Genomic DNA, 14,365 nt, shown 5'->3' with positions numbered 1-14,365 from the left:
TTATGAGTAAAATGGCTTATCCCTAAAATGTAATGAAAATAAAAAATTTAACATACTACACTTCAGATTACACTTACAGGGACACTTGGTGACAACTGACTGTTCAATAAATTACTTCTGATACTTCTTAAAATAAACGTTTAAAGTGAATACACTATAGATTACTTTGAGACTAAAGTGACAATTGACTTCAAGCTAGATTACCAATTGACCTCTGTCTGCACACAGAATATATAAATTGGAATCAGACAAGTGATCAGACAATAATTTCGAATAAAAAATAACAAAGTTATACGAGTTTTATCTGACCAAATATTGAGCAAAACGTGCTAGTTTACTCATATTTTACTCGCATTTCTATTGTTGACATAGTTGTTTACATAACTTTTGCATGCAAAACAGTGAGCAAATAATACAAAAATGTAATTTTTCTTGAATATATGACGTAGGGAAATGCTAATAACATGGTTATTTTTAACTCGATGTTCATGCTTTATACCTCGTTAGAAAGATAATTTTCTCTAGAAGCTTAGGTTTATTGAAAATGTTTAAAAAACAGTATTTAAATAGGGACATTTTTTAAGATATCGAAAAAAGTACCATTGTTTACCCAATTTTACTTTTTCCGATGTCTTAAAAAAATTCCCTATTTAAATAAAATTTTTTAAAAATTTGCAATAAACCTAAGCTTCTAGAGAAAATTATCTTTCTAACAAGGTATAAAACAATAATTTCGAATGAAAAATAATAAATTTATACGAGTTTTATCTGACAAAATATTCAGCAAAAAGTGCTAGTTTACTCATTTTTTACTCACATTTTTATTGTTGACATAGTTGTTTACATATCTTTTGCATGCAAAACAGTGAGTAAATAATACAAAAATGTTGTTTTTCTTGAATATATGATGTAGGGAAAAACTAATAACTTGATTATTTTTAACTCGATGTTCATGCTTTATACCTCGTTAGAAAGGTAATTTTCTCTAGAAGCTTAGGTTTATTGAAAATGTTTAAAAAACAGTATTTAAATAGGGAATTTTTTTAAGATATCGAAAAAAGTACCATTGATTGTATCCGATTGCACTTAAATTTTTTTTTTTTTAGTTAGTTTTAGCTGCTAATGAACAAAATAAGACCATCCAAAGCAAATCCATTTTTTAAGGGCATGTCTAATGTACATATTATCTTGCATACAGTACTGAAAACTCAAGCATCTACATTGAGTACATACTTCTGTGATATTCGCAGATTAGTAATTAAAGAACCATGATGGACATCGCAACAGTAGTCACTAGAAATATTGATCGATGATAATTTTCAGTTTGCAAAATATGTATGTAAAAATTTCAGAATTATTGTAAAAGATGTAAAAATTTTAAAAAATTTAAGTACGTGACCTTAGTACTCTAGGCATGTCAAGATTTCAAATTCGTCTCAACCTATTTTTTTTTTTTGAAATTTCCATTTTGACTGGTCATAACTTTTTAATGAAATTAGTTTGAATCTAATAAATTTTCGAAACTTAGTTATCAAAGTGTCCTTTAAGCTAATTTGGAAATTATTTGCTAGTATAAATCAGTTTCATTGATTTCATTATTTAAATGTTCTAAAATTAATGATAATGACAAGTATCACTGTTAGTCCAGACTTCAATTATATTGGGGACATCTTAGAAAGAGTTTGAAGTAGGCAAACACAATACACACGATAAATTTTTCAATAATTTGTGTGTATTCTCTTAAACTACAACCAAACAAAACTATAATTTCCAATGTAAAATCGAACGATGTCAACTGAGCACATACATACATAGTTTATTTTCATTGAACATTAGTTTAAATATTTTGATGTAGCATCCTAATTTCATAGATACAGTATATAACAATAACTACCACATATCCAAAGCCACCAACTAACAAACGAATAATCATAAAAGCAATTTAATTTTACCACATATTTATGATTTTAATAACAAAAATTTAACATAGAATGAAATGAAAATTGTATTTATTGTACATATTTATGTGCATTTAACTAACAAGACACGTACGAATACGCATATCAACACTAAAACTAACGACAAACTCAAATACAAATATAAGTACAATAATAAAAACAACAACAATAATAAAACCTCAAACCAAACCCAGCAGTTAAGCAAGTACCCAGCAGTTAAGCAAGTAGTCAATGTATCCCTTAAAGACAGTAATTGTCACAAATGTATTATCACTTGGCTGACTTTATATATTTTGGTCATTTGACACGTATGTGCCCTTTGTATTGCAGAGAGAAGACAATTGGTTACTTTATGCATCCCAAGTAATCTAGCGTGAAGACAATTGTCACTTAACTGTCTCTAAGTAATCTAGAGCGTATTCACTTTAAACGTTTTGTGAGTAATTCGTACAAACTAGTTTTTTTACAAATTGTGTTAATATAATTCTCATACAGTTTACTTTTATTTTTGCTTAAGTATACTGATATCCCACGTAACATAGCATGAAGTCAATAGTCACTTTAGTGTCGCTTAGTAACCTATGTTGAAGTCACTTCAAACTTGCTTTTGTACTGCGCTGACTACTTCCGATCAGCTACCCGATAGTCACATTGTAATCAAAAGGGTCAATTGACCCCCTGCTTAGGACATGCACGTGTTAAAATAACTAGTCAAGTAGCTGATCAAGTAATCAGTTACGAAGCTAGTAAGGTAACTGACGCTATGTAACCAGTATGTGAATCTAATGCGTTGCCTACTTTGGACCAGCTATTAGACAGTCCCATTGTAATCAAAAATATACAATTGACCCCCTGCCTAGGAGATGCCCGTGTTAAAATGACTAGTCACGTGGCTATCGAAGTAACTAGCTCCCACCATAAAGGATGGGTAAAATCACTAGTTCGGTACTGTCTCCTCGAACTGCTGGGAATTGAATACAATTTACACTTACACACATGTATACGCACTCCTACAAGAAAGTCTCATTGTAATCAAAAAGAGACAATTGACCCCCTGCCTAGGACATGCCCGTGTTAAAATAACTAGTCACGTGGCTATTGAAGTAACTAGCTCCCACCCTAAATGATCGGTAAAATCACTAGTTCGGTACTATCTCCTAAAACTGCTGGGAATCGATTCGAATTTCGAATAAACTCACACACTCAAGCACTCATAAAAAATGCTCAAATATTAAATAAAATGATGATTGCCTGTCTATATTTGTAAAACATTCGTAAAAACTAAACAAATGTTTAGAATTATTAATAAATATATGTATGTATGTATGTATAAAGTATGCATATATAGACAGACAATCACATAATAATAATCGAATAATTAAATGGAAATTTCCTTCAACACTTCGAATTTTACTTACCCTACCTGTTGCTTCAGTAATTTCTAATTTTATTCCACTTGTATTGAAAATTATACCTAAAAACACTGAAGATCATCAATTGTTCAATTCAAATATTAAACTTATTGTTCCTCCATTCATTTATTATCTAAAAACTAACCCCCATATGCATAAACAGTTTATAAAATTACAAAATTTGTTTTATAAACCTTTGATACATTTATAAACTGTTTATGCATATTGGGGTAAGTTCCCAAACCGAAAATAAAAAATTTGTATACAAAAAAACCATTTCCGGAATTAGGGACTTAGTTCGTAATGAAATAACTTCATAATAAAAAAATTCATAAAAAATGAAATAAATCTCAAAATTTTATTGGACATTGGACATCAAAAACCGGCTTCGTTTTGTAAAGAATACATCTTTATTGAGCGATGCCGGTTTTTGATACATCCCAGAATATAAATTGCACTGTAAGAAGTTTTTTCTAATCCAGTTTTTATACATACAAAAAACCATTAAGGGTCCTCATGTAAACGCTTAAATGTCTCGCAAACTGTGCAATCTGTGCATTTTTACACTCTCGCAAATGAACTGTCAAAAAATGTATGGAAATTCGTTTGCACAACTCCGATAAGTTTGCGCGACAATTTAGACTCGCAAACTTGAATTTATTGTGCATTTGATGAATCAGCTGCTTTTGTTTACTTTTATTTATGTATAAGAAATAAAAATCAAATAAAATATAAAAATTTGTTTGCATGTGAAAATTGTGTAACTTTGGAACAGAATGGAACAGAATTGGATTAAATGGCATTGTGTATGAAAAAATTAACCAACAGCTGGAACATAAACAGAATCTGCCACATTATGTATACCATCATTTGTTCCAAAGATTTAACTTTCATTCAACATTTTTAAAATTTAAATTTATACAATTTGAAAAAAAAATGTTGAATTTATTTTTATTTGACATTTTTCAAATACATATAAATTTTCTGTATAAACTTGCACAAAATTGTAAAGGTGGGTTCATGAAACACATCGCGCAAATTTGCACACTTGCACAAATGGGAAACATAAGCGTTTAAATGAGTACCCTTATTAAGTTTTCATTTTTGGTTTTGAGGTTAGTTCGCTTCGCTTTTTATTTTTAATTCATAATGAATTAGTTCGTAGCGCCCCTTTGCTCCCGGGTCCGAAGAAGTCTTTACTGAACGAATACAATTAAAAAAAAAGTGAGTGACTCAGTTGATTGGGGACTTAGTTCGTATCGCTAAAAACATAATTTGATCGTCTCACTAAATACTATGATATTTCGAAACTAAAATTAATTTTTTACACATTGTTCGGTTTTTAATATTTTAAAACTAAATTTAATATGTAAAATAGTTGCAATTTGTTACATAAATTTAATTTCGATTTAAAAATAGTTGAAGGATCGCACACTGTACACTGCTGACTAATATGAAATAAAAAATATTCGCACAATAATAAGCAAATTATTAGAATAAGTTGTATGTTACATACAAAACGTCAAATTTAATATGCTTAAAATCCTGTCGCAACATTACGAAACTGAGTAATGACACTAATGATACACGTAATGTTGGATTTAAGCTTAATTTGGAAGAGACGCCATTCACAAGCTGAAACTTTCAGTTTCATTGTAGAATATTCAAATGAGCATTTAGAACAGAATGAAACGACACCAAAAACAAAATATTTTTCCAGTTTTTATTGTATTTTGGTTTTTTTTTAATGAAAACTTATATAAAATGTGAATATGAAATAAAATTAGTCTGTTTAAATTTTTTGATTAATAAATAAACAACAAGCGACTGAGCCGTGTACATAAAATACGTTTGGTGTAAAATCAGGAGCTTTAAAAGTGTTTGCATACTGTGTTTCCAACAGAAAATTAAAATGATTGTGATAAAAGACAATAATATGAAGAGTATTTGGCTGCTGGTGTTAATTTCGTCCATTTGTTTGGCAAATGCACGACAAATTCGATACAGCCGTTACAATACAGAAGTGATAGAAGACAGTATGGAGAATCAAAACAGCTCTAGTGTCGCTGATAATCAAACTGTAGAAGATGAAAACGAAGTAGAAGCGACAGTCCGAGAAATTAAATTGGCACCATATCCTGCTAGTGGCTTTAGGCCATCAAGGGCATTTCCTTTGCCAAACGAGGCAGCTACACGAAATGTACAGAGTGACATTGAGGCACAAGTAACAGATGAATCAGTAATCGCATCAACGACCGAGCCAATAGATTTTACAACGACTACGCAAGGATATGAAAGTGAGACCATCACAACAATTAATGTGGAAGAAGATAACTTAAATGAAGATGATAGTGAGAGAGTAGAAGGTGGCGAGGATGTGTTGTCAGAAGCAGCGGCTCCTAAGGCTCCTTATCCACCAGCTGGCTTTCAACCTAGAATACCATTCTTATTGCCTACAGATAGTTTGTTTAAAAGCGAACAACAACAAGAAGCGTCAGAAAACTTGACAGAAATTCCCATTGAAGAGGCTACTGAATTACCAACAGAAACTGAGATCAAGGCACCTTATCCAGCAGCGGGTTATCGACCATCTAAAGCGTTCCTCTTGCCATCGGAGCAATTGCAATTAGAAAATGAAAATAGAGGGGAAGTCAACACTAAACATGACAACAGTGATCATCCAGTATGTGGTTCCAGCACGAATCCTTTAGCTCCTATGCCCTTGGATGGCGAAAAAGAAGATCCTGATTCGGAGACCATTAATGTTAATACCCAAACCCAAAGATCACAACAACAAGAACAACGTGCTATCGTAATACCAGTACGTTTTTCGGTCCATCCTCTCCTGCTAACCAGACCTCTTGTCTACAGTGCTCCCATACCACCATCATCATGGTGAAACGTTCCAGATGTCATTATTGAATTTCCTTCTTTTCTAAAAAAAAGTTATTAATCTACTATTTTTCAGTATTCCATTTAAATTTCTTCTGTTAAGTTTATTTTTTTATTCATTAATATTTTCAATAAGTTTATACAAAAAGTAACACAATATATTTTATACGAAAAACAAACTGAGTTTGAATATAAAATTTTATTTTTTTCGACATTAACATATCTGTCGTTTTAATTTTAGTTTTCTAGGTCAGTATAACACTAATACTAACAGCGAATTTCAAAATGTACATATCTAAGTATGAATGTATGTACATTAGACATTAGACATGCCCTTAAAAATTAGATTTGCTTTGGATGGGTATTATTTTGTTCATTAGCAGCTAAAACTAACTACTGCAAAATGTAAGTGCAATCGGATAACTAGAACACGTGCCGGAAATCGATTGAAAGTTGTAAAATTGGGTAAATAATGGTACTTTTTCCAATATCTTAAAAAAAATCCATATTTGAATACTGTTTTTTAAATATTTGCAATAAATCTAAGCTTCTAGAGAAAATTATCTTTCTAACAAGGTATAAAACAATAATTTCGAATGAAAAATAACAAAGTTATACGAGTTTTATCTCATATTTTACACGCATTTCTATTGTTGACATAGTTGTTTACATAACTTTTGCATGCAAAACTGTGAGCAAATAATACAAAAATGTCGTTTTTCTTGAATATATGACGTAGGGAAATGCTAATAACTTGGTTATTTTTAACTCGATGTTCATGCTTTATACCTTGTTAGAAAGACAATTTTCTGTAGAAGCTTAGTTTTATTGAAAATGTTTAAAAACAGTATTTAAATAGGGACATTTTTTAAGATATCGGAAAAAGTACCATTATTTACCCAATTTTACAACTTTCCATCGATTTCCGGCACGTTTTTTGCACTAACGAACAAAATAAGACCCATCCAAAGCAAATCTATTTTTTAAGGTCATGTCTAATGTACATATGTATTTCAATTCGCATTCAGAAAGATAAATCCAAACAATTGTGTACATGTTTCGTCTATTTGTGTTTGTGTTTTTAACAGTCAAACCAAACCAATACGTAATGTTTTTATGTTTGTGTGTCTTCATTTGTATGTGTGCAAGATCCACCATTAGAACGGAAGTAGGAAGTCATTTGTTTTCGAAAATAACAGCCATAAAAGCAACAAATAACGTGTTGCATACAAATTATTTCGTTTTACGTTTTTGTTTTTGTTGTTTTTTTTTGTTTTTGCTACTTTTGGCATGGAAGGAATATTTTGGTATTTTTTTTTCTTATTGTAGTTTTAAATTTGATGATGAGTTTTGGACTTTTGGAGCTGTAGTTTATTTTTATTCTTGTATATAAACAAAATTTGACTTCATACAAACAAAACTAAATAATAATAATTATAATTACGGTGTAAAATAACAAAAAATTTTCCCATACATGCGTATTTTCCAAAATAAAACTTAAAAAATGTAAATAGGTTTGCTAATGCGCCAAGTTGTGTTTATTACAAATGTTTTTTTGTTGTTGAAATTTCTGTAAATATTGAAATGGAAACATCATCGTTAAAGAAAATTACGTTAGACCAATACAACGAAAGTAAACTTATTTCAAACATTGGTGTTTTCAGTTTCCACCTCCCTAATATGCACATGTATACTGTGTGCATGTCTGGGTAAAATATAACAAGTAAGAGATCTATATTCGGCTGTGCCGAATCTTATATACCCTTCACCAAATTATACTTTAAAATACATTTTTTTAGGTAAACAAAACTTAATTTTTTTTTAAATTGTTTTTCAAAATTTTTTTTTCGAAATTGTTTTTTAATTTTTTTTAAAAAAAAATTAAAAATTTTTTTTTTTTTAAATTTATGACATAAATTTTTTTGATGAAAAAAAAAATATTTTTCCCGATTTTGACCCATTGTATGTCCAACTTACTATAGCCTTATCTACATCGTTGCAATGGACTTTGAAATATCTATCATTAGATATCCATATTGTCTATATTAATGACTTAGTAATCCATATATAGATCAAAAATAGGTAAAAAATCGAGGTTGTCCCTGTTTTTTGCTCATATCTCCGTTATTTATGAACCGATTTTGCTGATTTTAAATAGCAAACTTCTCGAAAGCATGTCTGACAGAATTATAGAAGATTTGGATCCCGAAGATATCTGGGGTCTTCAGAAAATTGATTTCAACAGACAGACGGACATGGCTTAATCGACTCCGCTATCTATAAGGATCCAGAATATATATACTTTATAGGGTCGGAAATGAAAAATGTAGAAATTACAAACGGAATGACAAACTTATATATACCCTTCTCACGAAGGTGAAGGGTATAAAAATTAATACATGCGGTCATGCCGGCTATACGTGATTTACATTTTTATTTTACCCCCAAAAAATATATACGTATTTGTCTAGATATGTATGTAGGTAGGTAGGCAGGTAGGTATGGATTTATATACCCAAACGTCTTTAGACGAATACATAGATACGTAGATACATACAAAGCACCGCTGCGCCTACAAAAAGAGCTATGTATGTAGCTTGACAAATAGATGGACGATCTATAGGACTTTCTGATGGTGGAATAAACCAAATTTTTTTTAAAAATTACTCATAGCTCTTTTTGTTAGCGTGATATGTATATTAAATGAACATCTACCCAGCACACACACAGATTTAATCACAAATTTACAATGATTTCAGAGCAATATCTTTGTTATACTTTTGACCTTGAGATTCGCGAATAATTATATACGGACTTCCGATCTTTGACAGTTAATAGCGGTCATATTGTTAAAGCTATATCTGCCGAATTGGCTGTCATTTATTGAGTTTATTTTGCCAAATGAACACGGATGGATATAGCGTTCAGCAATACGGGCAACGAGCCATTTGACCATCTCACGTAGAGGTGATGTAAACTGGCCACCGATACCGTGCAATTTGACCACTTAATATTTTTTCTTGTAGATCTATGGGAATAAGCCACAAACCACAGCGGCTTAATGTAGCGCTTAATGACTGACCCTTTACAATGTATGAGCTTTTGCTTAGTAATATACATAATAACACATATGGGCAATTCCATATCATCGTACGTGACTTTTGTACGCCTATAGAGTGGATTAGATTTTGCAAAAATAAGAGTATCTTTATGTTCCATTCAGAGGGTACTATATTTTAAAATAATAAAAAGTTCTTTCGAAATATTGTTGTCGAAAATATTGAGCGAAATCAGGGTATATCGTACGTGACATAAAACGGAACTCATTTTGAGGTACATGTGGAAATATGCGAAAACATTCGAATTCCTTTACAATCCGTCATATTTAAATAAAAACAATCTTTGGATGATTTTATAATAAATCAAATTTAATATCGTACGTGACTACCGTACGTGACAGATTTTTCTCTTATAATAAAACAATATATATTCTGTAAATATATGTATACAAAAACTAAAAAAGTGCTGTGAGTTGTTGTGACATTTTAGGAGACTTGGACCTGATGGAGTGTCGTATTGTATAAAGACATCTGTGGATGCACCATTTTATATATTCGCGTGGAAGAGAATTTGCGGACAGTGTGTGGGCATTGTTTTGGAATAGGAGGTTGCTTCTTTGTAAATGTTTTTTTTTTTCTTTTAGACTTGTTGTACTCGCCATAGTTATTGTTAAGCTTGCTTGTAATATTAGTGTTTGAGTATTGGCTAGTTGTTTGGATATTTGCTACCTTGATGACTTGAATTTCCCTTGCAGGACTGTTCTATCTATTGTTTTTCGTATCTCTGTGAATGACATTCACCCTTATCGTGGTTGGCGTAAACGTCATACGCCTACGACAGTTTCGTACTAGATTAAAGAAACAGTTTTCATTTTATCTTTAATCTAGTACGAAACAGTCGTGTGCGTAAGACGTTTACGCCAACCACGATAAGGGTGATTGACTAATGTACACTTTTTGACCCTTCCATTAACACCTATGTATACTATTTTGTATGCACCTTAGGTGATTGTATCTGTTATATGCTTATCTGGATTATTGTTTTTGTAACACTGGTGAACGATTTTTTTTTATCATGTTACATGTGCTGATGTCATCTATCAAAACACTATAAATAGTTGATTATTTTTAGGAGTTGAGTGGAGTTTTGTTTAATTCGTACAATTTGTGTTAAGCTTTATTTATATTTATAATTTATATTTATATTTTTATTAATTAAATTCATTAATTAAATTTTTTGTAAAAAATTTTTATTAAGTAGAAATTTATAACCGATTATGGCCAATAAGCTAGGTTGTTGAAAATAATAATTAAATAAATAAATAAAAATAAAATAAAAGTGAATAGAAAATATACATTCGGTTTCAATAAACAATTTGACAATAGCAAAAAAACAATCAGAGTCAAATTCATTTCATACTACAAGCTAATTGGGAGCCTAGTTTTAACCGCAATTTTAGCCTAAAACATTAAAAAATTAAATATAATCAGTTTAAACTATTGTTTTTGTCTTTAAAATGTTTTAATATGATCTAAATACTTTCACATAGTAACATTTTATTATTTTCTTCTATTCAAATCATCTTGAAAAAAAGTTTCATGGCTTGTTGTGTTTTTAGTCGTGGTAGCGATTCTCGTGGAATTGCCCATATGTATGTATTTTTATAATTATATGAACGTGACTTTACACTTTTAGTCTATGTCTAGGTTCTGAGTTATATAGTTTGCAAATGTATACATATGCATATATGTTTATATGGATTTGAATTCTGTAAAGTTATGTAATACATTTACATGAATAACTCAAGCCAATACACATTTTGAAATTAAAATGCTAATTAGTAAATCTGTTATTTTTTTCATAATTTGATTACATACCCAAAGAATAGTGTTAAATAATAGTTTTTGAATTCTCATTTGCTTTAAATATCGTCACCAGATATTTGAATTATCATGTAACCGTCGATAAGTTTTAGCTTCATTGTATCCAAAGATACCATTTCAATACAAAATGTTGGCTGGGAGTAAGAAAGTGAAACGTTAAAGTCCTGTCATACACCTGTTGCTCTTGTTATTGATTATAAAAATAAACATACGGTTGTTCATGTATTGTTTAAGAGTATGTTTGGAGTTTATATATTAGATCCGTTCTTAAAAAACCTTTGTATTTTATAAATTATTAATATCTGAAACTAATTGATGCAGTATTATCATAATTTTGCGTCAATTATTAATTATTAGCATAGAAACCAGAATCAGGAGCCGGGCATAAGGTTGTTACAGTACATATGTATATCATTACAGCTGCATTTCCAAGACATCTATATCATGCAATTTTTACATCCAAATTAGTATTTGCAAATAGTTTTCTAATTGTGGGCTTTTGGGTGCAGACATAAACTGTAATTTTTAGAACGGGAAAGCCTTCTTACTTAAAATAATGAAATATCTTCAAGTTATTAATTTTATTTAATTTGTTTTATTGTTTTTTTATTATTATCATTTTTCTATTTAAGTGTTAGTAGATTTGTGGTCGAATTTGTACATAAATCACAAGGGTTGAAGAAGTTATTGAGCAACATAGTAGAAGAGGGGTTGGGGCACTAATTGGGGCTGGAGTTGGAGACGAGCAGGATCTGATTTACGCAATTTAGCAGGGCGCACTGAACTTCTGCGAGCAGATGAAGTACGGCGGGCAGTTAAACGGGCGGGAGCTGCTTCTTCTTCTTCAGCGCCAACAGGTTGTTCTTCTTCTTCGGCAACTGCTTGTTCTTCATCGGCAACCGCTTGTTCTTCTTCAGCGGCAGCAACATCATCAGTTTCAACGGGAGCTTCTTCTTCTGGTGGGCCGTAGACTTCATCGGGTTGTTGTTCTTCGGTGGCTACAGCTTCATCGAAAGGCACTTCAGGTTTCAATTCATCGGCAGTGGGATAAGGAGTAACGGCAGCTGGCTCAGCAGCTTCTTGACGAGCCAAGAAGCGATTGCGTCTAGCTTGGAAACGGGATGTGCGAGAACGGGGAGCTTCAGCGGAGCACAAAGCTACAGCCAACAAAGCAACGAAAAGGATTTCCATGAATTTAGCCATGTTAAAAAATTTTGTTTTTTTTAATGTTCGTTATTTAACAAAAAGTTAATTATTGTTTAATTTAAATTGTTGAATAGACAACTGATATTGATAAACCATTGTAAGCAACTATTTATACAAAAAATTGTTTAACTTAACTTAGAATATCTAGGAATGTGTATTTAAAGTTTGTTCGGATTTATTGTTCTTTTCATTGTTAACAAAGATACATGTTTTGCATAATTGAGATTCATTTTGAGTTAAGCTTCAATTTGTTAGTGTGCGTGTTGTTTTGTTTTTAAAAATGGAGGCCTAAACATTATGCTGTTTTCGGTGAACACGAAATAAAATATTACCATCTATGAATTTCAACTTAATCGCATCCAAAGAGACCATTTTAATACAAAATGTTGGCTGAGAATAAGAAAGTGAAAGTTTTGTTATACACCTGTTGCTCTTTTCACAATCTTGTGCATTGCATTTTTACTTTACACTAACAAAATATACAGAAATACAACATTGCATAAATTTGCAATACAAACACACAAGATTGTGAATTGGGCTCTTGTACTGTTTAAGTTTATTTATGTATGTATATTAGATCCGTCCTTAATAAGCGTTGAAACTAATTGTTATATACAGTATACCGAGAATTCTGAGGTACTAGTTCTAATGTATGTATATGTATTATGGTTGTCATTCGAATAAAAATTATGCGAAAAATCTAAAAAAAAATATATATATTTTTATTCGAATGAATAACATTTTTCAATTAATAATAAAAAATTACGGGAATTTTTTTTTTTGAGCTACGATCTAGTGATCATCGATCGAGCTCCTTTTCACTATTAAAAGCTTATTTACCAAGATATACACTTTTAAGTATGTTATTGTCCACCAATATTGATGAAACATATATGGTTTAAAAGGTTTTCTTCTGTAGATATTAGGGTATTCAATCGATTAACCGTTAATCGGTTAACCGATTAATTTTGGACGGTTAACTGTTCGAATAATTTAAAATTGCCGATTTTCAAATAACAAATAAACCGATTAACCGATTAACCGAAATTCCATTTGTTTGCACTTTAACTATTTTTTGTATTTATTTTTCCGATTCAATTCAAATTTCAAATTAAAATTAGATATAAATATGTTTGGTGAGTATAACAACTGACATATTTTAATTTACATGCATTTGAAACTTTGTTTATATTTACATGTATAGACGAAACTTTTTTTTTGAAATGAGTCTTTTATCAGAACTAAACGAAACTATTAAAAGTATTCAAAATCTAAAACAATCCAAAGAGGATTCCAATGGTATAACTAAGGATTTTATATGCTTAGAAAAAAACTAAAAAAAGAACTGAGATATTGAATATTCTTTATCATGCTTTTGATTTCTCCAACATATACAATCAGCGAGAGAGTTTTTTTCCAAGAAAAGTTTTATTAAATCTAAAGAAAAAAATCGTTTAAAAGGAAAACATTGAAAATATATTATTTTTTAAAAGATTATTTCAGAAGATCTCACTAAAACTCTAAAAAACTCACAAAAAACTCATTTGCTGAATCAACGTAACAATTAAAAAAAGTCCTTCGAGAAAAACGTCTTTGAATGTTTTATGTAATTTTAATATTGCTTAAATAAATTTTCAACAAATCATGCGATTTCAGAAATATAAATAGTACATGTTAATGTCTTTCTAATCTGTATTTAACCCAAATTTTTATTTGTCAAATATTCGAGAAAGCATGAGTTTTAATTTTGATGTTTACAACAAAAAAACACTCTCACACAAAAAATAATTGACTTTTTTGAAAACTGATAAAACTATATGATTTTGAGTTATATGACGTTGTTCAGCAAATGAGCGATATGTATACAAAAATGATCTCAAATACCATACATATTTGCTGTTTTGTTTGGTTTTTCAATTTAAAATTAAAATAGATATTATTCGATTAATCGAAT

At 30.3% G+C, this 14,365-nt stretch overlaps 2 protein-coding genes across 2 annotated transcripts; one reads left to right on the top strand and one right to left on the bottom strand.

Annotated features, from left to right (window-relative positions):
• Positions 1–5,172: 5,172 nt before the first annotated feature.
• On the top strand, positions 5,173–6,441 carry LOC135954486 (uncharacterized). Its single transcript, XM_065504666.1, has one exon. The coding sequence runs from the start codon at positions 5,283–5,285 to the stop codon at positions 6,267–6,269; it is 987 nt and encodes a 328-aa protein (XP_065360738.1). The 5' UTR covers positions 5,173–5,282; the 3' UTR covers positions 6,270–6,441.
• A 5,328-nt stretch (positions 6,442–11,769) lies between these two features.
• Positions 11,770–12,408, bottom strand: LOC135955918 (fibrous sheath CABYR-binding protein-like). Its single transcript, XM_065506342.1, has one exon. It carries the CDS (start codon positions 12,406–12,408, stop codon positions 11,890–11,892), a length of 519 nt encoding a protein of 172 aa, XP_065362414.1. The 3' UTR covers positions 11,770–11,889.
• Between the last annotated feature and the right edge of the window lie 1,957 nt (positions 12,409–14,365).

Source organism: Calliphora vicina, chromosome 3 (assembly GCF_958450345.1).
Source record: "Calliphora vicina chromosome 3, idCalVici1.1, whole genome shotgun sequence".
NCBI classification, from domain to species: Eukaryota; Metazoa; Arthropoda; class Insecta; order Diptera; family Calliphoridae; genus Calliphora; species Calliphora vicina.
The sequence above is the reverse complement of the archived record's forward strand: the minus strand, read 5'-3'. Positions and strand labels throughout refer to the sequence as shown.

Coding starts and splice junctions, on each gene's coding strand:
- LOC135954486 (XM_065504666.1), top strand. CDS start 5,283: ATGATTGTGATAAAAGACAATAATATGAAGAGTATTTGGCTGCTGGTG.
- LOC135955918 (XM_065506342.1), bottom strand. CDS start 12,408: ATGGCTAAATTCATGGAAATCCTTTTCGTTGCTTTGTTGGCTGTAGCT.